Below are 25,700 nucleotides of genomic sequence, written 5' to 3'. Positions count from 1 at the left end.
TGATTAACGGTGTAAAAAAAAATGTAAAAAATCTATGGCAGAATTGATGCGTTTTCTCTCTCTGCTATCATTAAAAAAAAAAAAAAAATTTTACAATATAGTCTATGTACCCAAAAATGACGCCGATAAAAACTACAGTTCGCCACGCAAAAAACAAGCCCTCATACGGCCGCGTCGACGGAAAAATAAAAAAGTTATGGCTTTTGATAAACGGAGAAGAAAATCCGCCAAAAATTGTTGTGTCCTTAAGCCCAAAATAGGCCATGTCATGAAGGGGTTAAAAGAGGGTCGCTGCCTTGCCCTGCCAACCCTCGGCAGTATGTGCCTCTGGTTCCTCCTCATCCACTACGCTCTTAGAAATAGACATGAGGGTGTTGTGGCTATGAAGCGAGCGTGTGACATGAGGCCAGCTGAACCAGCGCAGGGAAAATTTTGTGTGCGCTGTGGATGCAGGGTCCTGCGGAGGGTTGGACAGCAATGCCAGCATGTAACCCAGGCAAAGAGGCAGCGGTATCACCCGCAGGCAGTGATTGTTCTTGGTTGCAAGTAGTGTGGTGCTTAGCTAAGATGTGCCAGTGTGTGTGCCTTGCTAATGAGGGTTTGTCCCAAGTAAATTGCTAGGGGGGTGACTGCCAGGCTCTTGCTCCCATTTTGGCTTAATAGTGAGACCTGGGAGCCTATGATGCAGCCATGCATGCTGCCCCTGCCATTCCCTATCTGTTTCTGTGGTGTTTTCATGACTTTCTGATGTTTTCTGGTGTTTCACAAGTCATCACCTATTTGGAGCATCGGTCCCATACAAAAATGCTTGAGTCCCCCATTGACTTCAATGGGGTTCATTACTCGAAACGTGCTCTCGAGCATTACAAAAAGTTCGACTCGAGCAACGAGCACCCGAGCATGTTGGTGCTCGCTCATCTCTAGTCACCATCCATACATGTTTTTACTGCAGTCACTAAGGGTTTTAAAAGGCTAGTCCACTGTAAAAACATGGTGACCTGGTCTAAGGCTGCCATTTAAGTCCAAGACTGAAAAAAGCCATGGCTGATAACCAGGCTTCAGCTCTAATGACTTGGAGTGAAGAAACCTCCAATTCTCCGCAGGAAACTTCTTGCATGCTTTGGTCACCATCGACTGCTGCATGTAAGTAGATTACAAGGGGAAGAGGCCTCCCATCACCAATTGGCTCCCTATGATGTGATTGCGGGGTGGCATTAGGCTGCCAGACTAAGGCCTCCTAATCTGCCATACAAGCCAACCTGTTAGACCTTGCAGTGTAGTTATAAGAGCGATCCAGTAATTGCATCTTCAAGCCCTCTTTAGGGACAAAGCATATGCATGTGTGTGTAGATAGATAAAGGGTTAAGGTTTGGTTGCTCCTTAGCACTCCATTGTATTAACAGGCGGTGATACACTTTATCAGAGGGAGCCGTGAATGTATAGACATCCTCTCCCGGCTGTTCTTTGGATCATTATATTAGGCTTGGTATTGGTTATTGGGGCTAAGCAGCGGTGATGAACAGCGGCACCAATTTATGACATCTAAGAATACTCTAACCACTTCAGTACTGATAGCAGCGAGCTCTGACACTGTACATGCCAGGCTGATGCTATATACTGACAACATGTGGCCTAATCCAAGCTATGTAATAATGTTAGGACTCCTTTGCCTGTGAATGCAGTACGACGTTACTGGGAACCTATAGATGGCCCTTACTGGTAAACTGGAGGCAAACTGTCTAAAATCTTCTTATACTATTCCGTGGTTAGGACAGTGAAGGCATCTGATTCCCCAGCTGATGCTTCTCTTATTGGAATGCCCCTACCACAATACCCATTGTTGAGTGTCTCAGACTCTTATTCAGACGCTTATCTCTGACCGGTTTGTTCTCTGATTGTGGCTGTCACCATAGGGGATCAGTCAGTGCAGCTCGTACATGAAGGACATGGATGGCATTGTGCAGTAAGTCATTTTGAAGGAAAAAGTTAAATAAATATCTTTTTGAGATAGTCAGCGGTAATAAAATTGCATTTTGGTAACTTTATATTGAGGTTTTATTTGGTTGAACCGTTAAAAATCCTCAGCAATAACATCAGAGAAGAAAACTCCTTGTTCTGGATTTAAAGAGCTTCTAAACTTTTATGTTTTTCCATAAATCATTAGTACAATTTACTCCTGAGGTAATGCTATCCACATAACATGTCCCTAGTTGGACATGATGGCTAAAAGTCCATGGGACGTTTCGTACCCGGGGGATAATTATCAGGGGGTGTCCTCTTTCGGGAAATAACTAATTTGCAAATAAACTCAAAGAACAAATGTTTCTCAGCGGGTCCCAATCTACATCAAGATGTTAACAAGTGAAGGGTCTGCACAACCAGAACATCATAGGAAATGGATAGAAGGTGAAAGCCCCGGGAAGTAAGTCAGAGCCTTCCCTGCCATAAACCATGTTTCCTACCACGCAGCCAGCCATGTGCTCATGAAACTACAGAACTCCATATTGGCTCAGATTAGTCCCATCCATGTTTGTATGTCCAGAACGGTAGATATCTGCTCTGGATCTTATCCGGAGATTCCTGAGATGTAACAGAAGTAAAATTAAGAACTGTTACTTCTCTCTTTTTTGCATGTAATTAGTCATCTGTCTCTGACGTCACCTGAAAGAGGGTTATGGGGGTCTGGATGGGATCCTTACAGAGGCCTAATACCAAGAAATAGTGCCTGACGCTAGGTATACAGCCCGGACATGTCCAGGTTTCAGTAGATCTCCCAGGATTGATTAGTAAGAGGTCTCTTACTTTTTGCTATACGGGCTATCTTATGTCCCATTTCTTTGTGTTTTTTGTACTTTTTATAAGCTCTGCACTATTCCTACTATTAGCTTAAATCTTTAGTAATTTTCTTCTTTGTATGTTCTAAAGAATCTGTAGCTTTTCATGGTGTTTAACCCTTTACGTCCCGGAGAGCAGTGTGTTTAGGACTCATTACCCGTTCTGATGAGTAGTGGCACCACATCTGAGTTGTGGACTGTGCACTGTGTAATTTATGCTGCATTTATATCCAGGAAATCCAGGATTGAGTGGAAATACACTAAATGGTTGTCTGCCTTATAGTTGGCAATCCTCCAATCTTTGAGAAGGAATAAAGAAAAACAAACTTACTAACATATCCATTAGAGGTTCTGCACTGTTTCACTTGTCTGGAAAGCTGTTTCCAGTTCAGAAACACCTTTTCTTCAGCAACCCACATATATAAAATGGCCAAGATGAGAGTTATTTGACTTCAAACTGCACAGACATCTGTCTAGGATGATTTAGTGATCTTGCATTGAGCAGGAGTTTGGACCCGATGACCTGGAGGTCCCTGCCATCTCCACCATTCTAGGATTCTATGGACCCGATGACCTGGAGGTCTCTTCCATCTCCACTATTCTAGGATTCTACAGCCCTGATGAGCACAGAGGTCCTATCCATCATCACCATTCTAGGATTCTACGGACCCGATGACTGCATAGGTCCCTTCCATCTCCACCATTCTAGCATTCTACAGACCCGATGACCCCAGAGGTCCCTTCCATCTCCACCATTCTAGGATTCTATGGACCTAATGACTGCAAAGGTCTCTTCCATCTCAAACATTTTAAGATTCCACGGACCTGATGGCCCCAAAGGTCCCTTCCATCTCCATCATTCTAGGATTCTGTATACCCGATGACCCCTGAGGTCCATTCCATCTTCACCATTCTAGGATTCTACGGACCTGAAGACCACAGAGGTCCCTTTCAAATCAACTATTCTAGGATTGTACTGATTTGATGACCCCAGAGGCCCTTTCCACCATTCTTGGATTCTATGGACCTGATAACCCTAGAACTCCCTTCCATCTTCACCATTCTAGGATTCTATGGACCCAATGACTGCAAAGGTCCCTTCCGCCTCCACCATTCTAGGATTCTGTGGACCCGATGACCCCAGGGGTCCCTTCCATCTCCACCATTCTAGGATTCAATGAACCCGAAGACCCCAGAGGCCCCTTTCATCTCAATTATTCTAGGATTCTACGGACCTGATGACCCCAGAAGTCCCTTCCATATCCACCATTCTAGGATTCTATGGACCTGATGACGCCGGAGGTCTATTCCATATCCACCATTCTAGGATTCTATAGACCCCATAACCCCAGAGATCCCTTCCATCTCCACCATTCTAGGATTCTATAGACCCAATGACTCAAGAGATCCTTACCATCTCCACCATTCTAGAATTCTATGGACCCGATGGCCCCAGAGGTCCCTTTTATCTCAACTATTCTAGGATTCTACGAACCTGATGACCCCAGAGGTCCCTTCCATCTCCACCATTCTAGGATTCTATGGACCCAATGACCCCAGAGATCCCTACCATCTCCACCATTCTAGGATCCTGTGGACCCGATGACTGTAAAGGTCCCTTCCATCTCCACCATTCTAGGATTCAATGAACCCGATGACCCCAGAGGTCCCTTCCTTCCTCACCATTCTAGGATTCTATGGACCCGATGACTCCAGAGGTCCCTTCTATCTCTACCATTGTAGGATTCTATGGACCCGATGACTGCAAAGGTCCCTTTCATCTCCACCATTCCAGGATTCTATTGACCCAATGGCCCCAGAGGTCCCTTTCCTCTCAACTATTCTAGGATTCTACGGACCAAATGACCCCAGAGGTGCCTTCCATCTCCAACATTCTAGGATTCTACAGACCCGATGACCCCAGAGGTCCCTTTCATCTCAACTATTCTAGGATTCTACAGACCTGATGACCCCAGAGGTCCCTTCCATATCCAGCATTCTCAGATTCTATGGACCCGATAACTCCAGAAGTCCCTTCCATCTCCACCATTCTAGGATTCTATGGACCCGATGACTGCAAAGGTCCCTTCTATCTCCACCATTCTAGGATTCGACAGCCCCGATGACCCCAGAGGTCCTGTCCATCATCCCCATTCTATGATTCTACGGACCTGATGACCCCAGAGGTCCCTTCCATCTCCACCATTCTAGGATTCTATGGACCGGATGACTGCAAAGGTCTCTTCCATCTCCAATATTTTAGGATTCCACTGACCTGATGGTCCCAAAGGTCCCTTCTAGAGATGAGCAAGCATACTCGTCCGAGCTTGATGCTCGTTCGATATTATGGTACTCGAGATGCTCGTTACTCGAGGTGAGCACCACGCGGTGCTCTAGTCAATTCCATTTCCTTCCCTGAAAGTTTTGCGCCATTTTCTGGCCAATAGACATGCAGGGAAGGCATTACAACTTCCTCCTGTGACGTGCCAGCCCTATCCCACCCACCTGCAGTGAGTGGCTGGTGAGATCAAGTGACCGCCGAGTATATAAAGTGGGCCCGCCCGCGGCTCGCCTCAGACACACGCTGGCATAGATTAGCGAAGGTGTGGCTACTGCTATACGGAGAGTGTTAGGCTACTGTTTGCGTCTGCAAGAACCCCAACGGTCCTTCTTAGGGCCACATCTGACCTAGTGCATTACTGTTGTGGCTGCTGGTAGCAGTTTTGCACATTTTTTTTTTATATCGGGCGTGCAGGCTATAGCGTTCTCAGGCTGCAGTCTGTACTACATAGTATAGGGAGAGTGGTGGTGAGGCCGGGACAGTGGTAGTGTAGAATCCTGTCTACAAGAACCCCAACGGTCCTTCTTAGGGCTACCTGTGACTGTGTGCATTTAACTCCGTGGCTGCTGGGAGTTGTAGTACCTCACTTTTGCACAGCTAGGCCTGCTTGCAGGCTTGTGTATAATTTTTTTTTCTGGCAGCAGTTTGCGTAACCTAAGAGCTGTCTGCCTCCAACTGCACGCCAATAAATCAAAAAATTTTTACACCGCTCTGTGTGTGCTGTCAACTGCACGCATAGCGTACGGTGACAGCCCCCGATAGAGGGAAAGTCAGATACACGCTATATAGCCTGCATTGCACTTAAAAAAAAACAAAAAACTTCTTACGGCTACCTGTGACTGTGTGCATTTCACTGCATGGCCTGTGGGAGTTGAGGTGCATCACTATTGCATATTGCACAGCTAGGCCTTCTTGCAGCCTTCCGTATAATTTTATTTCTGGCGGCAGTTTGCATAATGTAAGTGCTGTCTGCCTCCAACTGCATGCCAACAAATCAAAAATTTTATACACCGCTCTGTGTGTGCCGTCAACTGCACGCACAGCGTGTCAGATACACGCTATATAGCCTGCATTGCATTTCAAAAAATTTGGGGGGGGGGGGGAGAATCCTTCTTACGGTTACCTGTGACTGTGTGCATTTCACTGCGAGGCCTGTGGGAGTTTAGGTGCATCACTATTGCATGTTGCACAGCTAGGCCTGCTTGCAGCCTTCCGTAGAATTGTATTTCTGGCTGCAGTTTGCGTAATGTAAGCGCTGTCTGCCTCCAACTGCACACCAATAAATCAAAAAATTTTTACACCGCTCAGTGTCTGCTCTATTCTTAATCCACCATGCTGAGGGGTAGGGCTAGAGGATGTGGATGTGGGCGAGGACGCGGAGTTCCAAGTGAGGGTGTGGGCAAAGGCCGAGTTCCTGGTCCAGGTGCATCGCAGCCGGCTGCTGCGGGATTAGGAGAGAGGCAAGTTTCTGGGGTCCCCAGCTTCATATCACAATTTTTGGGTCCACGTCGTAGACCTTTATTACAAAATGAGCAGTGTGAGCAGGTCCTGTCGTGGATGGCAGAAAGTGCATCCAGCAATGTATCAACCACCCAGTCTTCTACGCCGTTCACTGCTGCAACTCTGAATCCTCTCGCTGCTGCTCTTCCTTCCTCCCAGCCTCCTCACTCCATGAAAATGACACATTCTGATGAGCAGGCAGACTCCCAGGAACTGTTCTCGGGCCCCTGCCCTGATTGCAAAAAATGGTTCCTCTCCCACCTGAGGAGTTTGTCGTGACCGATGCCCAACCTTTGGAAAGTTCCCGGGGCCCGGGTGATGAGGCTGGGAACTTCCGGCAACTGTCTCAAGAGCTTTCAGTGGGTGAGGAGGACGATGAATATGAGACACAGTTGTCTATTAGTGAGGCAGTAGTAAGGGCAGTAAGTCCGAGGGAGGAGTGCACAGAGGATTCGGAGGAAGAGCCGCTGGACGATGAGGTGACTGACCCCACCTGGTTTGATAAGCCAACTGAGGACAGGTCTTCAGAGGGGGAGGCAATTGCAGCCACAGGACAGGTTGGAAGAGGCAGTGGGGTGGCCAGGGGTAGAGGCAGGGCCAGAGCAAATAATCCCCCAACTGTTTCCCAAAGCACCCCCTCGCGCCAAGCCACCATGCAGAGGCCAAGGTGCTCAAAGGTGTGGCAATTTTTCACTGAGAGCGCGGACGACCGACGAACAGTGGTGTGCAACCTTTGTCGCTCCAAGATCACCCTTTTGGTATTTTAAAGAAAATGGACCGTTTCGGAACTTGGGACCCAACTAAGGAAGGCCATGAGGCGAGGGTATAAAAAGTTCAGCCATTCATCGGATGGCACCCCTATAATTGGTCTGAGGACCACTAAATGAATTGTAAATCAACAGGTGCAAGTTCCACTAGTGTGGGGGGGGGGGACCTCTGTTTAATGGCTCTGGGAGTAGATTTTTGGGACCAATCTTTGGTGACATAGTGAGGGATAGCCTCCTGACGCCGGGAAGGTTCAATTTCTTCAAAGGAGGAGGTGGTGCTTATGTTGCTATCTTTGTTTATATGTAGATTGGTTTGGAAGCTCCACATATAGAGAATTTTGTCTTCTCTTAGTATTGCAGTGATTGGCGATAATTTCTTGCATTCTGGCATGGTGATTTGTGAAAAGTTAGAATATAGTTTGATATTTACAAATGGTTGGGGAAGCTCTTTATGATTCCTTAATATTTTCCTTAAATCATCTTTTATATGGTAGAAATGCGCTCTGGCTATCACATCCCTGGGGATATTTTCTGGAATGTTCCTAGGTTTAGGAAGACTATGGATTCTATTCAGGATGTGCTCTTCTGGTTAAGAATTTGGTAGAAGGGGTTTCATTAGGTTTTGTACAAATTTATTGAGCTCCTCTGACCTCACAGCTTCTGGTATCCCCCTAAATTAAATATTATTACGCCTATTGTGGTATTCCAGATCCGCCATTTTTCATTTGAGCAACTCAAAATCTTCCTCTAATTTATAATGGGTGCTTATTAGCTCATTGTGCGAGCTTGTAATTTCTCTGGTCTTGTTTTCTAGGTGATCCACTTTATCACCTAGGTTTGTTATAGCAGAAATGACTCTGTGATGTCATATTTCAAAGAGCCTCTAAGTGCTAGGACCATGTCTCTTATGAAGACCTGAGAGGCTGCTTGGCTGGTGCACTCAATGTTAAGTATGGGGTCTGTAGTGTCTCCTGCTGCACTTATAATGTGAGAAGATGGGTTATGTGTGCTTTCTTCCCTTCTGGGTCTTCTTTTTTCTGGGCTAATTCTTGTGGAGACTGTGGGATTTTCCCCATTTCCCTGTGCTGACTGAGGGGTGTTGAGCTTCCTGGCCTCTCCCCCTTCTTCTTTGTGCTGAGCGAGGCCATCTTCCCTTTCTCCTGCTCCTGAGAGTTTGCACCTGTCAGCTCCTGTGGGGGCGGCTGTGTGTGCTGACTGTGTTGCCTATGTTGGGAAGGCGAGGGGTAGGGGGAAGCCCACTTACCACTTCTTCTAGGAGCAGGGACCCCCCCCCTCCACCTCTATCTCCTCACCGCATTAATCTCTGCCTGCGGTGTCCTCCATTGCCTGCTCCTTCACCTCTGCTGTGCCACGCGCCAGGAAGAAATCAGTCAAGCACTTGGGACCCCATCTCGTCTGCCTCCTTCGTGTCATCGCTGGATACCGCTGCTCTCCCAGCACCTTTTAAGCTGTAGTGCAGTCCTCTGGTGTTGCTTGGGGTAGATTATAATAGCAAAGCTTCTTAGCAAATGTCCGCCATCAATGCCATCCAAACCACACACCCCGCAATGAAGTAATTATTGTAGGGGACTTTAATTACCCGGGTATAATATGGGAAGATGAAACCTGCAAATCTCACCAGGGTGATAAGTTCTTTAGAGCAATTAAAGACAACTACATTTTCCAACTTGTGCAGGAGCCGACTAGAGGAAGGCCCACCCTGGACTTAGCATTAACAAACAAACCGGACCGAATCATGGGGGTCCAAATTGAGGGACACTTGGGAAATAGTGACCGCAATCTAATTAATTTCCAGCTTTCATTCAATAAGAAACCTTATCAGGGAGCGACAAAAAAACTAAACTTTAGTAAAGCAAAATTTGATCAGCTCAGAACTACTATCGGTAACATTAATTGGGACAGCGTCCTCAAGAATAAAAGCACAAACGACAAATGGGAGAAGTTTAAAAACATCCTAATTACCTCATGTGAGCAGTTCATACCCTTTAAAAATAAAAGAACTACAAGTAGAAGGAAAGCAATGTGGCTTGACAAGACTGTAAGGGCAATAAATGAAAAAAAAAAGCGTTTAAACTACTAAAACAAGAAGGCAGCAAAGAAGCGCTAAAATCACACAGGGAAAAAAAAACTAAATATGTAAAAAAAAAGATCAAATTGCTAAAGAAGAGGCAGAAAGACTAATCGCCAAAGATGAAATATAAAGCAATAATAAAACGTAACTATTCTTCAATTATATTAACAGCAGATATTCAGTAAGACAGGTTTGGGGTTAACAGACACCGGGCAAGAAATATTACCTGGCTGCAGACCAGCCGTATAAGTCACAGAAACAGACCAACAGGGGGAGACAGGCCTACTGGTAAGGTAACAGAAAGCATCCCAACGTACTCTAGAAGGTGATCAGTCTCCGCCTGGTTGGTCCGCCTCCAGTGACTTTTGTCACGGCTGCTTGTCGGTCCACAACCCCGAGTCCCATCTGTGGTGCCAGCTGTTATAAATTGGTACTGAATGTACCCAATGAATATCTGCCCCCTTCTGAATGACAGTTCGGCTGAATGACACTTCCTTTATTGTAACAGGCTGAATGAGGTTATATAGATGGTATGCATAGCTCATACAAGCCTGTCGCTAATTAGTTATTGCCTTTATATGGGTTTCTTCCTCCCGGAGCTTGACCTCATCATCTTGGAATCCTGGACAAGTGACGCGCCATCTTGAGTATACTGTTTGAAGCACGGTTGGAGGGAGAGCGAGTTAGTCAGCATTCCAGCAGGCAGCGTTTGTTAGCAAGTGTAGAAAAAGCACATATTGCAATAGGCATTTTACATAGATAATTACAATCTATTACTGGCGCATTGACAATGTGGTTCCAACATACAAAAAGGGGTCAAGAGGAGAACCTTAGAACTACAGGCCAGTAAGTCTCACTTCAATAATTGGAAAAATATTTGAAGGGTTTATGAGAGATGCCATCCTAGAATACCTCAAGGAAAACAACAGTATAACCCCTCATCCGCAAGGGTTCATGAGCTGTCGATCATGTCAGACCAATCTGATCCGCTTCTACGATGAAGTAAGTTCTAGGCTGGACCTAGGAGAATCTATTGATCTCATATATCTGGATTTCTCTAAAGCATCTGACACTGTGCCGCATAATAAGCTGATATATAAAATGAGACAGCTCAGTCAGGGCGAAAACATGTGTATCTGGGTAAATAACTGGCTCGGAAATAGAGAGAGCAGAAGGGGGTAATAAATGGATCGTATTCTGATTGGGCCACCATTGTTAGTGGGGGCCACAGGGTTCAGTATTAGACCTCATCCTGTTCAATATATTTATTAACACCTTCCTGCTTCAGGATGTACATTTACGCCCTGGAGCATCAGGGTATGTATGCAGAGAGGTCGCGGGGCGACCTCTCTGCATACAGCCAGGCGTCAGCTGTTTATTACAGCTCACACCCGTGGGCAATAGCCGTGATCACTATTAACCCTTTAAATGCCAGCATTTAAATCCCCCAAACATCTCGAGGGTCCCGCACCTCCCCCCCCCCCCCCCTGCGTGCGGTGAGAGCAGGGGAGCCGTGCATGTGTCATGTCAGCCAGGGGCCTTCTGAAAGGCCCCAGGGCTGCCTTGAGAGACTGCCTATCAAGCCATCCCCGTGGAGTGGCTTGATAGGCTGTCTGTGAAATTGCAGTATGACGTAATGCTGCAGCATTACGTCATACTGCAGGAGCAATCAAAGCATCGCATATTGTAGTCCCCCAGGGGGACTTTAAAGTAAAGTAAAAAAACAAGATCAATAAAGTTTTTTTAGTTGTAAAAAAAAAAAGTAATAAAAGTTTAAATCACCCCCCCCTTTTGCCCTATCTATAATTTAAAAAAATCTAAATAATAAAATAAAAGTACATATCTGGTATCGCTGCTTCCGTAAAAGTCTGCTCTATCAAAGTAGCACATTATTTACCAGGCACGGTGAACGTCGTCCGAAAAAAATAAATAACGCCAGAAATGAACTTTTTCAGTCACCCTGTCTCCCAGAAAAAACGCAATAAAAGGCAATCAAAAACTCTTATGTATTCCAAATTAGTACTAATGGAAACTTCAGGACATCCTGCAAAAAATGAGCCCTTTTTTAACTACATCGACGGAAAAATTAAAAAGTTATTGCGCGCACAAAATGACGGCAGAAAATAAATGAAAAAAATTAAATGTCTTTGAAAAAAAAACTATACAAGTTTGGTATCGTAGTAATCGTACTGACCCATAGAATAAAAATTATCATGTCGTTTTTGTTGCAGTTTGTGCGCCGTAGAAACACGACGCACTCAAAGATGGCGGAATGTCATTTTTTTTTTTCATTTTACTCCACTTAGAATTTTTTTTACGTTTTTCAGTACATTATATGGTACTTTAAATAGCACCATTGAAAACTACAACTCGTCCCGCAAAAAACAGGCCCTCAAACAGCGACGTCGATGGATAAATAAAGTAGTTACGATTATTTTAATGGGGGGAGGAAAAAACAAAAATGGAAAAAAAAGGGGGCCGCGTCATTAAGGGGTTAATGACCTGATAGAGGGACTGCACAGTAAAATATTAATATTTGCAGATGATTCGAAATTATATAAGATAATTAATGTAACGGAGGACAATATGCGGCTACAAAAGGACCTAGATAAGCCGGGGGCTTGGGGGGGAAATGGGAAATTAATTTCAATGTTGATAAATGTAAGGTTATGCACATGGACAGGAGAAATGGATGTCACCAATATACACCAAATGGGGTAGAGCTAGGGAAAAGTGACATGGAACCTATCCTAGGTAGACCTAGGGGTACTACTGGATTATAGATTTAACTGGAGTAACCAATGCCAGTCAGCTTCTGCCAAAGAAATAAAGTCTTGGTATGCAATAAATAAGGGATAGGGGCGAGGGACGAGAACATTATTCTCCCACTATATAAGAGCGCTTGTCAGGCCTCACATGGAATACTGTGTACAGTGCTTGACTGCTCAGGAAAGATGTTGCAACACTTGAGGGGGTTCAAGGGATTCAAAGAAGGGCGACTAAGTGAATAAACGGAATGAGAGGACTGGAATACCCAGAGAGGAGATCAAAGTTGGAATTATCTACCCTGGAAAAAAAGAAGGTTAAGGGGCGACCCAATACCTCTGTATAAATACATAAGGAAACGATACAAGGATCTCTCCCATGATCTGTTTATACCCAGGACTGCGACGGTAACAAGAGGGCATCCGCTATGTCTAGAAGAAAGCAGTTTCATCACCAACACAGAAGGGGTTCTTTACTATAAGAGCAGTGAGACTGTGGAACTCTCTGCCTGAGGACGTGGTGATGTCAAAAGCCATAGAGGAGTTTAAGAGCGGACTAGATGCCTTCCTAGAGAGCTATGATATTACAGGATTTAGACATTAGGTGATCAGCGGGGTTGTTGATCTCAAATGACTGATCCAGGAATTACTCTGGCTGCCATTGTGGAGTCAGGAAGGAGTCGAAACAGGTTGAACTAGATAGACATTGTCTTCATTCAGCCTAACATACTGTTACCCTTTTCTCCCTCCTTGAGGCTAAAAATTCATCATATTTCTAGGCTTTGTCCTAGGCTGTGCCTTGACAAGCCTCTCATACAATGTTTTTTTCTGACAATTTGCAAAGGAAGTTGCCAGCAAGTGCATGTCCAGGGAGCTTTGAGTGCTTAAGACCATGTCCTGCCACTGGGTATACACTCGAGTGTAAAATTTCCCTACAGTCTTTTCCTTCTCTTATGTCATGTCTGTCAATGTTGCTGACTGCTCAAGTAACCTTGTCTCAGCCCATACTTTGAGAGTCACAACAAAGAAGGGGCAGTCTTATCAAACTGCTCCAGCATCATAGTCTTGAGCGCTACATGCCAGGGCATCAATGCTATCTCAGTGATTTTAGCCATTTCAGGTCCCACCTTTTGCTTCTATCAAATTCTCACCAAATTATAGGTAGATTGGATAGTATGCATCATTCTAGCAAATGGAACAGAATGTTGTTCATGTTCAGGCAATTGATGGCACATTATCAGCTGATCATTGGGCTTCCAGGGGGCATATTCAGTAATGTAGTGTACTTGAGGGCAAGATTGACCCCCTGGAAGGACAGGTGCGATAACTGCTTGAAAGTCAGACAACAAGCGGCATCTGACATTCCAGTCACTAGGTGCTTTTGTGAAAAAAGTTTCCACTTCAGCTGCATCCTGCATCTCCCTCTTCCTTCTGCCCCTTGCACTTCACCGTCTTCCTGCAGTCCAGGGTTGACTGAGGGAGGGTATTGTGTGTCTCCTGGTTATCACAGGATCTAGTTCTGGAGCTTTTGGGTTTGTGTGTGTAAGGCCCCACAAAAGGGGCATGCTTGTCTGCAGCCAGGGTTTTGTTGCCCACAATGTTCACGTCTACCCCCCTGGTTCATTTGTTACTGCAGTATATTGAGAAGGTGGGGCACTCCATTACCAGGGAGATCAGAGAGTCCGTGTTAGTCTCTTTAGTCAGAAGCTGTGTGGACATTCCATTGTAGTGTTCATTCTTCATACCTTTTCCACATTCATACTCCTTATATCCGCTGTACATCACTTCTTCTGCCACATTCTTCAATTTAGTTGACATGTCTGTGATTCCAGAGTCACTAAGCCACTCTTGTTCATTCTGAATTCTTTCTCATCTGCACACATCCAGACAGCCTTCAGACCCCATTCCAGCTCTTTTTAACATTTTCTGACATTCTCTGACTGCTTTGTTACCTTCTCTTTTCTTAACTAACTCTTGCTGTTTTCCAAGCAATACCCTGTCCACCATTTCATAGAATCATAGAATGGTAGAGTTGAAAGGAACCTTGGGGTCATCTGGTCCAACCCCCTGCTCAGTGCAGGATCACTAAATCATCCCAGACAGATATTTGTCCGGCCTCTGAAGACTTCCATTGAAGGAGAACTCCCCACTTCCCGTGGCAACCTGTTCCACTCATTGATTACCCTCACTGTCTAATATTTAATCTGTGTATCCTCCCTTTCAGTTTCATCCCATTGCTTCTAGTCTTTCTTTGTGCAAATGAGAATAGGGCTGATCCCTCTGCACTGTGACAGCCCAGATAGACAGCTATTAAGTCTCCTCTCAGCCTTCTCTTCTGTAAGCTAAACATTTCCAGATCCTTTAACAGTTCCTCATAGGACCTGATTTGTAGGCCACTCACACTCTTGGTAACTCTTCTCTGAACTTCCGCCAGTTTGTTGGTCTTTTTTAAAGTGGGGTGCCCAGAACTGGCTACAGTATTCCAGATGAGGTCTGACTAAGGAAGAGTAGAGGGGGATAATTACCTCATGTGATCTAGACTCTATGCTTCTCTTAATACATCCCAGAATTGTGTTTGCCTTTTTGGCTGCTGCGTCACATTGTTGACTCATGTTCAGTCTATGATCTATTAGTATACGCAAGTCTTTTTTCACATGTGCTACAGCTTAGCCCAATTCCTCCCATTCTGTATGTGCTTTTTTCATGTAGGACTTTGCATTACTCTTTGTTAAGTACCATTCTGTTAGTTGCTGCCAACTGTTCAAGCTTTTCTAGATGTTTTTGAATTCTCTCTCTCTTCCCATATGAGTTCCCATATCATTGAGCAGTCAGCGACCAATCTTTATGCCATGGTCCTGTATTTAGCAGTCCATTTGATCAACTGTAAAACAGGCGACAAAGCTGTAAAATGTTAAGAAATCAGTGACCTGTCCTTATGGCACAATCCTGTCATAAAAAAAGAAAAAAAAAAACTGTCCGTTTGGCCAACCATAGGACAGACGACACAGCTCTAAAGCTTACAAATTGTGGACAATCTAATTTAAACAGCAATATACACCATTATTCTTATTTGGCTTTTGTGATAGGATCACACACTCTAGATTCCAGTTCACCATTTAACACACAAAATGACTACACACACTAAAGGCACAGCACTGCATATAAAATCATTTGAACAATCAATGCTCTACTTTCCCCTTTTTGTCATTGCCACACTCAAACATAGTAACACACACCAATCTACCATTTAGCATTCTCTCTTACCACACGACATCTGTCTGGTTCTTGGACCTGGGCATTGTATCACGACAGTTGTGACCTTCCTTAGCAGCGTTCAGGGAACCCCAATATATTCAGAGAGGGATGGACAAAAGTTGTAAGAATAATCTTCTTTTCGTTATTGGAGCTCCTTAGTCTGTTGTTCCAGAAAGGAGAGAAGATACCACCAGGGATCACTGTCTTTAGAAGAGATCCTCAGAGTCCCTATTCGGGAACCAATTTACTCTTATGATATGCCTCAGGTAACCAAATTATTTTAAATAGGTTAATTTGAGCTCAGAGTAGCCAATAGATGATACGCCAGATAGTGTGTAAGACCATCTACCTTTAATAATATCAGGAAAAGGTCTATATAGTAATTTAAACAAAGGAAGGTATGACCTTCAGATACATTACAACCTTTTTGTGTACTGATAGATCATTCTCATGGGGAATGTTTTTTATTTAAACAGAAGTGGGAAGGAGATTAGCAGACATGCTCAGTAGAGATTTTGCCACTTGGCACAATTAGCAACAGACTGTTGAATTTTCTCTTTTGGTCTTTCTTGTTCATCCTGTTTACTTTCAGAGGTCTCTAGATAAGCAAAGAAAATAAATTAACACACTCTTTGTGTATGGGGGATGGTTGCTGACCCAAGCAAGTTCAAAGAGTAAAACACAACACCAACTCGAGGTGAGATACAATTTCCTTCAGACTCCTCCATCTTAGACCTACACAGCCGAACAACTGAAAATACGCATACAAAATGGAGAACATCTCCATCATCTCCCACAGGGGGCACACACAAAATTTTTGCTAATCAGTCGGCTAATCATGATGAATAACTCTGCTCCCAATCAATACGTATTATATAGAATAGTGTTTCTCAACTCCAGTCCTCAGGGCCCCCCGGCAGGTCATGTTTCTGTCAGGATACCTGTTTATTATTCATTGAGATGTTATAATAGTCATTTAGAATATGGACAATGCTTGTGCAGTAGCGTGGTGTGAAGCAGATTGTAAATGTTCCCATACATGCACAGTCTTCAGATATTCTGAGCATATATGGAGGTGCAGTGACAACACGTACATGTGCAGCTAGCCCTGAAGGACCCTGGAGACTATGCTAGTGATTTGTTCTATCACAGGTGATGGTTTGATTATTTTTTAGCAGTACATTTTGATTGGCTGTAACTTTGTCTACACCCACTGTTTGTTATATAATTGTGTCTTTTATCTGTATACACTGCTTGAAAAAATCTATACCTTGCTATCTGTGGTGTACGGTTTTAGCCTGGAATAAAGATGGCCATCTTGGAAATGCTGACATCCTTCTGCCTGCTTTTGTTGTGGATGGATTGGCTCCCTTGCATGCTTTTATTTTGGAGAGTTGTTTTTTTTTTAACTTTCATGGTGATCCAATCTCTCAGATCCATGATTATTAGGAAGCAGGTATTCCACACTAATTACCGTACATATAGAGACAGCTCAGTGATGGTTACCTGGACCAGAGGCCTCTTCTTTGGGTCTACCTTTCTGGTATTTGCTAGGAGCCTTATTTTCCTTAGTTGAATGCTGGAATCCTTTTTGTAGTCTTGGAAACCTTTATCCCAGGTTCTAACTGATAACATTACTCAATATATTCCAGTACATCCTAAAGATACTTTATAAGATTCAGATCTGGTGACTTCGGCCATTAGGTTATATACAGGCTCATTGTCCTGTCCACAAGTTCAGCCTTAGATGTGTTCTTTTGTGTCATGGCACATTATCTTGATAAAGGTAGGTGGTGGTCATAATTAGTTTGTATTAAAGTGATGTTCAATTAGTATTGAAGGATCAAATGTTCCGGCACAGGATGGACCTGACTGCAAGAGAAGGTTGTACTTCCAAATTGTTCAGTTTTATCCACTCATGTAATAAAAGTGGTTACTGAGTGTTGGTCCGAATCCTGAATGTTGTCAGTGATAGATGCTACAGTGTTGTACTAAGCTTTATAAGGCTGGAGTCAGTCAGGAAGTGTTTGGTGTTTTTTCTTCAGTTTTTTTTAACCAAAGCTTGGAGTAGATTCATAAGAAAGACACATCTGGCCTTAGCTCAAAATGCAGGTGTATTTCAAGCTAAATAGTTATGTTATAAATTAATCTACTTTGGGATTAGAGAATAAAACGAGAAATTAATTTTTTTTCTCAACAGAAAATCCCAGTGGGACCTCTGAGGGAAACTGTATGTTATCGGTTAATAATGAAATAGAAGATGAAGATATCGTGCAGCGCTCTACAGGAGAAAACCTCATTACCCTTAATGTACCTCCAGGACATCACAGTACAGATCCATCATATAATCCCTCCCAGAAAGGAGCTAAAAGATATCAGTGCGGTGAATGTGGAAAGCAATTTACACAAAGCTCAAATCTTTTTGCACACAGAAGAATTCACACTGGAGAAAAGCCATTTTCATGTTCCGAGTGTGGGAAATGCTTTACAAATAAATCAGATGTCGTTGCACATAAGAGAATTCACACAGGAGAGAAGCCATATTCATGTTCAGAATGTGGAAAAAGTTTTACATCAAAATCAAATCTTGTTATACATCAGAGAAGTCACACAGGGGAAAAGCCGTATTCATGTTCACTATGTGGAAAGTGCTTCACTCGTAAATCAGGCCTTGATCAACATGAGAGAAGACACACAGGGGAGAAGCAGTATTCATGTTCAGCATGTGGGAAGTGCTTTACAGATAAGCCAAATCTTGTTAAACATGAGAGAATTCACACAGGAGAGAAACCATTTTCATGTTCTGAATGTGGAAAATGTTTTACAAATAAATCACATCTTGTTATACATGAGAGAAGTCACACAGGGGAGAAGCCGTTTTCATGTTTAGAATGTGGGAAGTGTTACATAGATAAATCAAATCTTGTTATACATCGGAGAAGTCACACAGGAGAGAAGCCGTATTCATGTTCAGAATGTGGGAAAGGTTTTACAAATAAATCAACTCTTCTTAAACATGAGAGAAGTCACACAGTGGGGAAGCCGTTTACATGTTAAGTTTTTGGGAAATACTCTAAAGTTAATCAGATCTTGTGACAAATTGAAAAAAACACAGGTACTACATATATACTGGTATAACCAAGTGCAATCTGTGCTACACACCTGAAAACAGTAAGCCTAAAAAAGAAGAGATAGTCTATCATATAAGCAGTTAAATAGAAATAGGACTAGTATAGAAAATATATGCAAATACATTTTTTATTGAAATACACCAAAGGAAATAGTGGTAAAAGCACAAACATTGAAAGAAATATTACAAAGTTGTGTGTGTGTGACAATATATATAACTACCGACTGCACAATGCAAATGCAGAGAAATATATGCAAGAATTACAATCCAAAAAAGGGTGGCAAATAATAGTAATAACACTAAGAGCCAGCACACCTGAGCATAATTTAATACCGTATTACATGCACGTTATACGCTGTGAATGGAGTTAATGAAGGTATATTGTTTTGCATTGATCCATTCACATGTGGGTATACTCATACATATAATATGTGCATAAAAAACGCATCATGATCTCTTTTACAACATAAATAGAGCCTTATATTTCTCTGTGGGTGCGTAATAAACGCAGATATATGCCGACTCACGCAGCAGTAAAATGCTGCATTGCACAAAGCGTTTTACCACATGCTCGTGTGAGCCGGCTTAGAAAAGTCAATATCTTATAGAACATCAAATAGCATCCATTGAAATCATAAATATTTTACCGCTCACAAAAAGAGTGAGGCGGGAATATAACCCACACGTATCTCCACCTGTCAGGCCGTCCTCGGGGAATCAGATCATGTTATGTTTTCTTTTTATAAAGACCATAACAGTATAATAATTAAAGGGGTTGTCCCGCGAAAGCAAGTGGGGTTATACACTTCTGTATGGCCATATTAATGCACTTTGTAATGTACATTGTGCATTAATTATGAGCCATACAGAAGTTATTCACTTACCTGTTCCGTTGCTAGCGTCCTCGTCTCCATGGTGCCGTCTAATTTCAGCGTCTAATCGCCTGATTAGACGCGCTTGCGCAGTCCGGTCTTCTCCCTGGTGAATGGGGCCGCTCGTGCCGGAGAGCTGGTCCTCGTAGCTCTGCCCCGTCACGTGTGCCGATTCCAGCCAATCAGGAGGCTGGAATCGGCAATGGACCGCACAGAGCCCACGGTGCACGATGGGAGAAGACCCACGGTGCATCGTGGGTGAAGATCCCAGCGGCCATCTTAGTAAGGTAAGGAAGAAGTCGCCGCAGCGCGGGGATTCGGGTAAGTACTAAACGTTTTTTTTTTTTAACACATGCATTGGGGTTTGTCTCGCGCCGAATGGGGGCCTATTGAATAAAAAAAAAAACCGTTTCGGCGCGGGACAACCCCTTTAACCCAACAAAGAAGGAAAGAGAAAACACAAGCCCACTGACATAATTCAGAAAAAGTACGCCCTCTCCGAGCTTCCTCCAGGTCCACCCCTTCCACTAGGTTACATCTTATTTATATTTCTCCGAAGATTCCGTGACCATGTGCAAAACTTATCAAATTCATATGGGATGTATTCCAAGAGAATGAACTGTTCTAAGCTGCAAGTTGACTACCCAAGTGAGGGGATTCATATTGGGGATTGCTCTGGGAAAAAGAGATTTAAGTATTGGCTTACTGATCTTCTTCCATAGAATAGAAATATCACTGAATATACGCATCAGACCTGAGAAAAAAACAAGCAAACATAGTAGATCTGAGACATCACCAAACACGCACAAGACAGCTGAAAGATTGCTGAGCGCACACGGGAGACCGCAGGTATTGCTGAGCGCACACGCAGGAGACTGGAGGTATCGCTGAGCACACACGCAGGAGACTGGAGGTATCGCTGAGCACACACGCAGGAGACTGGAGGTATCGCTGAGCAGTGCACAGGCTTCGATGGTTTGTTAAGGACTTAACAAAACGTTTTTACAAACACTTCAAAATATTGTCCCAGTATCTCACAAGTTTTGGTTAGCATTGTAAAAGATGGAATGAGTCACCCTAATCCCTTCTACATTTGGGTCATCAGATCTAACTATCAGAGAATCCGATTTTGTTACACATCACACAAGTGACAAGCCATATTCATGTTCGGAATATGGGGAATATTTTACAACTGAATCAAATCTTATTACACATCAGATTCGCACAGCTGAAAAGTTGTATCCGTGAACATTATGTCAATATGTTCTAGCAGGTTCGATGATGAATATGGGAATTACTTTACAGATAAATCATCGATCGTTACGCGGAAGAGAATTAACTCAGGAGAGAAGTCATTTTCCTGATCACAATGTCGGACATATTACTGTATATTGAGGTAAAACAGTTTGTACACCATGATTTGTATTTTTATAAAATTTAACCTCAAATTGATTAAAATGAATCTTGATATGAAACAAAGTTTAAGAATTTTTGAGCTTAAACATATCCCCCAGTGATGTGAGGATTGCCTGGGACATTCTGAAGGTATATCTTCTAAAGGTGACCATAAACATTAGATGTATGTTTAATTATGTAACATTTATGGGTGCCTCACAACTTGCTCCCTATGAAATATGTTGCATATGATAAACATTGGGCAATTAGATTTTAACAATTGCTTCTCTAAAGGCCCATTTAGACACAATGATTATCACTCAAAATTCGCTCAAGAGCAATCTTTTGAGCGTTACTCCTTGTGTGCATTTACACAGCATGATTATCGCTCAAAATTCACTCAAACAGCAGTTTCAGTGAGAGTTTTGAGCGTTCACTTTGCATAGGCTCTTAAATAGCTAATTAACTACTTAAGAGCTTATTAGTGTGTAAATGAAGGTTCCCACTGTATACAGAAGATAGCAGGAACACTGTCTTCTGTATACAGCTGCTATGTTCTTGAAGCGCTCAGCTGGTATACAGCTGAGCACTCCGAGCGGGGTATGCAGAAGACAGCTGGAGCGCTGTCTTCTGTATACAGCCGCTGTATCCAGCTGAGTGCTCTGGGCGGGGTATGTAGAACATAGCTGGAGCGCTGTCTTCTGTATACACCTGCTGTGCTCTCAGAGCGTTCAGCCAATATACAGCTGAACACTCCGAGCAGGGTATGTAGAAGACAGCTGTCTTCTGTATACAGCATCTTTTGTTCTCAGAGCTTCCAGCTGGTATCCTGCTGGGAAGTCCCAGCTGAAAGGATACCAGCTGGGACTTTGGCTTAGCTTTGTTAAATAAGGACATGGTATAATCTGTCAAATGTTGTTCATCAGAGGTTGTCTACCTAATTTTAGGACATTCTGAGGACCAGATGTTTTTTTATTTATTATATGTAAAACCATAGAATTTAAAAAGGGTGCACTTAGTTTTTTTTTCCTGGATGAATGCAAGAGCAGAAAACTAGTGGCTTGACGCAGCACTCCACACTTGAATAATCTGTTCAATTATATAGAAATTTTTCCAATTAATAAAACAGACAATCAGCATTCTAAAACACGTTTGGGTGCAAAACCCCTTCATCAGTTCAGCTGGATTAAATACTATCTCACAGAATGGACTTATTAAAAGAAATTATTTTTAAAGTACCGTATATACCGGCATATAAGGCGACGGGGCGTATAAGACGACCCCCCAACTGTCACCTTATACGCCGGTATTCAGTGGAGAAAAAAAAAAAATTTTTATTACTCACCTCCCCCGGCGTCCTGTCGCGCTCCGGCAGGATGTCGCTCGCTCCGGCAGGCTGTCGCTCGCTCCTCGTCCCCGCTGCAGCATAGCTTTCTGAATGTGGGGCTTGAAATCCCCGCTTCCAGAAAGCTAATACACACGCCGGCAGCCATGACATCATTGAATGGCTGTGATTGGCTAAAGCACACGTGGCTTCAGCCAATCACACTATTCAATGACATCATTGAATGGGTGTGATTGCTAACACGTGCGCCTTCAGCCAATCACAGCCATTCAATGATGTCATTGAATAGTGTGATTGGCTGAAGCCACGTGTGCTTTAGCCAATCACAGCCATTCAATGCTGTCATGGCTGCCGGCGTGTGTATTAGCTTTCTGGAAGCGGGGATTTCAAGCCCCGCATTCAGAAAGCTATGCTGCGGCGGGGACGAGGAGCGAGCGACAGCCTGCCGGAGCGAGCGACATCCTGCCGGAGCGCGACAGGACGCCGTGGGAGGTGAGTAATAAATTTATTTTTTTTTACACTTTTTTTTTTTTGTATTACCGGCGCATAAGACGACCCCCGACTGCAGAGCAGATTTTTCGGGGTTCAAAAGTCGTCTTATACGCCGGTATATACGGTATATTAAAACCATGCACACATAGGTCACAAGCTCCGTGGAGCATAGACAAACCTAGACAACACTCTCACAAATAGTCAAGAAAAAAAGAAATCTCTCATCGATGTATGGACCCTATGGTTCTAAATGGGACCAATATCACAACTGAAATATGGAGGAAGCGCCAGAGAAAAGATGGATTCCAAAAATCAACAAATAAAATTGTAATTCAAAAAAGAAAAACATATATATAAAAATATTTAAAAAATTCCTTTTATCTCACCTGGTACAGACTCCTGGTGTATAATACCAGTTGTCTCACCTTTGTAAGAGTCCCTGTGGTTCTGTGTCCGATGTTATACACTTTTCAAGAAGACAGCTGCTGGAAATTTTCAGGGGTTCACCAAAATGAATGTACCCCCATATATGATACAAAAAAAGAACATTAGTTTAGTAAAGGTTTCCTGCGCTCACAGAACCCACTTTTCCCACAGATAGCACAATGCATGCACTTTCGAGCGGAGAAAACTTACTTTGGAGGAGGGGGTTATGATATCCACTATTCCCCCTTCTGTTTCCAATATGTCCACCAAGAATTATCCTCAGTCAGGGGATATTTTCTCTTTTTTTCTTTATTGCATATAAGTTGTTTGTTACAATCCAAATAAAACAATGGCAGCGCGTTTCGGTATCCAGTGGTACCCTTATCAAGCCATATACATGTTAAAACAATACATATATAGAGAGAGATTTACCTGTTAGTAACCCGGTGTCGCTCATTCTGGCTCCCGTAATGAGAGGGAGTGGTTAGCTATCGGCGCGTCATCATCGTCATCACGTGTGACGCTAAATACGTCATCATGTTAAGGCGTATGTCATTATCGTCATTGTGTGTGACGCTAAATACATCATCATGTTAGGGCGTATGTCATTACGTTGCGTGGTTCCCATGGTTACTGGGAGCATCAATCCGTCTCTGCATCATCCCGTTCCTCTAGAAACGGCCTTTCTTAAGCGTGTGCGTTTCATTATGGAACGCAACATCATATCACATGATGGCGCGTCATCCCGCTACATTCAACATGTGATCCCATCTTTTCGCCGGATACAGGTGTATTCTCTATATCTCCTTTTTAATAAAAATTACCTCCTTACAAGAAAAATTTCAAACTATACTACACGTGATGTTAGTTAAGTGGTTCGCACATAACTTATTATAAGCATATATTTTGCTTTATCATGTTAATCCACTGATAAAAACACTATATAGTTATAAGGAATCAAACTGTGGATTTTCATATAATTTACACTGAACTCCCTCCCTTCCCATTAATATTACATAGCTCTTAATGTTTAAATAAATAGAGATGTGAATAGAATACAATAGTATATTAAATTTTCTCTAGAATTTCATTTAAACCCCCTGCTTTTAAAGCCCTAATCTAAAAATCCAATACATTTCCCTATTTTTTAAAACTGAAAATAACCCTCTCTATTGGTGTCATTTTTAATAATGTAAAATCTTTGTTATGATATTTTTTTTAATGTTTAGACACGCTATGATTAATAAATCCATTCTTAATATTTGTCCGGTGTTTGTTCAGTCTTGTCCTCAAAGCGTTAATAGTGCGGCCCACATATTTGAGTCCGCAAGGGCATTCTATTAAATAAATTAAATAAGTCGTGCTACAATTCAAAAAAAATTTTAAAACAAGGTGCCCGACCTTCTCCCATATCTATTTCTTTCCTGCCGTGCATTATATTTTTGCAACATTTGCACTTAGAAATCCCACATCTATATGATCCTCGTAAAGGTTTTTTTACCAAAAAGTTCCCTTTCTCATTTATTCTTGGTGGTTTTATGGCATTGGAGTGTGGACGAGAAGGGGCCAAATCATCATTTATAGTCTTGTTTCTTCTGAAAGTAATAATGGGGTTTGATGATAAAGTGGTCTTCAAAAAGGGGTCCTCCTTAACAATATTCCAGTGTTTTTTTATAATAGTTTTTATTTCTTTATGTTGAGAATTAAATTTCGTTATAAACCTAGATTCATTTGATTGGTTTCTCTTTTTTTCTTCCAATTATACTGTTTTAGTTGTATTCTGAAGTGCTTTTTGGTATGCAGCCTCTATAAGGTGTAGAGGGTACTGTTTTTTTCTTTAAAGTGTTTTTTTTTTTAAATTAAAGCCTGTTCTTTATATGTCTCTATGTCTGTACAATTTCGTTTGATTCGGGCAAATTGACCATAGGGAATGTTGGTCTTCCAGCTCCTTGTGTGGCAACTTTTAAAATTTACATAACTATTAGTATCAGTTTGTTTTTTTTAAATGTTTGGGTATTGATTTTTCCTTCCCTAATATTTATTTCCACATCTAAAAAAATGGCCTTAAAAGGATCATATTCTCCTATAAACTCCAAACCCCAATTATTCATATTTAATTCTTGTATAAAATTCATTAGTCCCTTTTCCTCTCCTTTCCATATTAAAAAAACATCATCTATGTATCTACAGTAAAATTTTATGTTGGGTGTTAAAATATTTTTCTCAAAACCCCCCATAAATAAATTGGCGTAAGCCGGGGCAAATCTTGTGCCCATAGCGGTCCCTTTTCTTTGGATGTAAAATTGATTTTTATATATAAAATAATTATTATTTAAAATGAACTGTATTCCATCTAAAATAAAAAATTTTTGTCTCTTGCATTTCTATATCGGTCAATAAAAATTGTTTTACTGACTCTCTTCCTTTCTTGTGGGGGATATTCAAATAAAGTGATTTTACATCGAGCGTACAAAGGATACAATCTT

The 25,700-nt window shown here is 42.5% G+C and overlaps 1 protein-coding gene across 1 annotated transcript in view; it reads left to right on the top strand.

Annotated features, from left to right (window-relative positions):
- The window catches only part of LOC136592449 (zinc finger protein 773-like), a 107,929-nt gene extending 86,840 nt beyond the window's left edge, over positions 1-21,089 (top strand). The window contains exon 9 of the mRNA XM_066588601.1: positions 17,755-21,089. Coding sequence (XP_066444698.1) covers positions 17,755-18,611 — 857 coding nt within the window. The 3' untranslated portion in view covers positions 18,612-21,089. The remainder of the gene's footprint in view (positions 1-17,754) is intronic.
- The last annotated feature ends 4,611 nt before the right edge of the window (positions 21,090-25,700 follow it).

Source organism: Eleutherodactylus coqui, chromosome 1 (assembly GCF_035609145.1).
Source record: "Eleutherodactylus coqui strain aEleCoq1 chromosome 1, aEleCoq1.hap1, whole genome shotgun sequence".
Classification (NCBI taxonomy): Eukaryota; Metazoa; Chordata; class Amphibia; order Anura; family Eleutherodactylidae; genus Eleutherodactylus; species Eleutherodactylus coqui.
The sequence above is the reverse complement of the archived record's forward strand: the minus strand, read 5'-3'. Positions and strand labels throughout refer to the sequence as shown.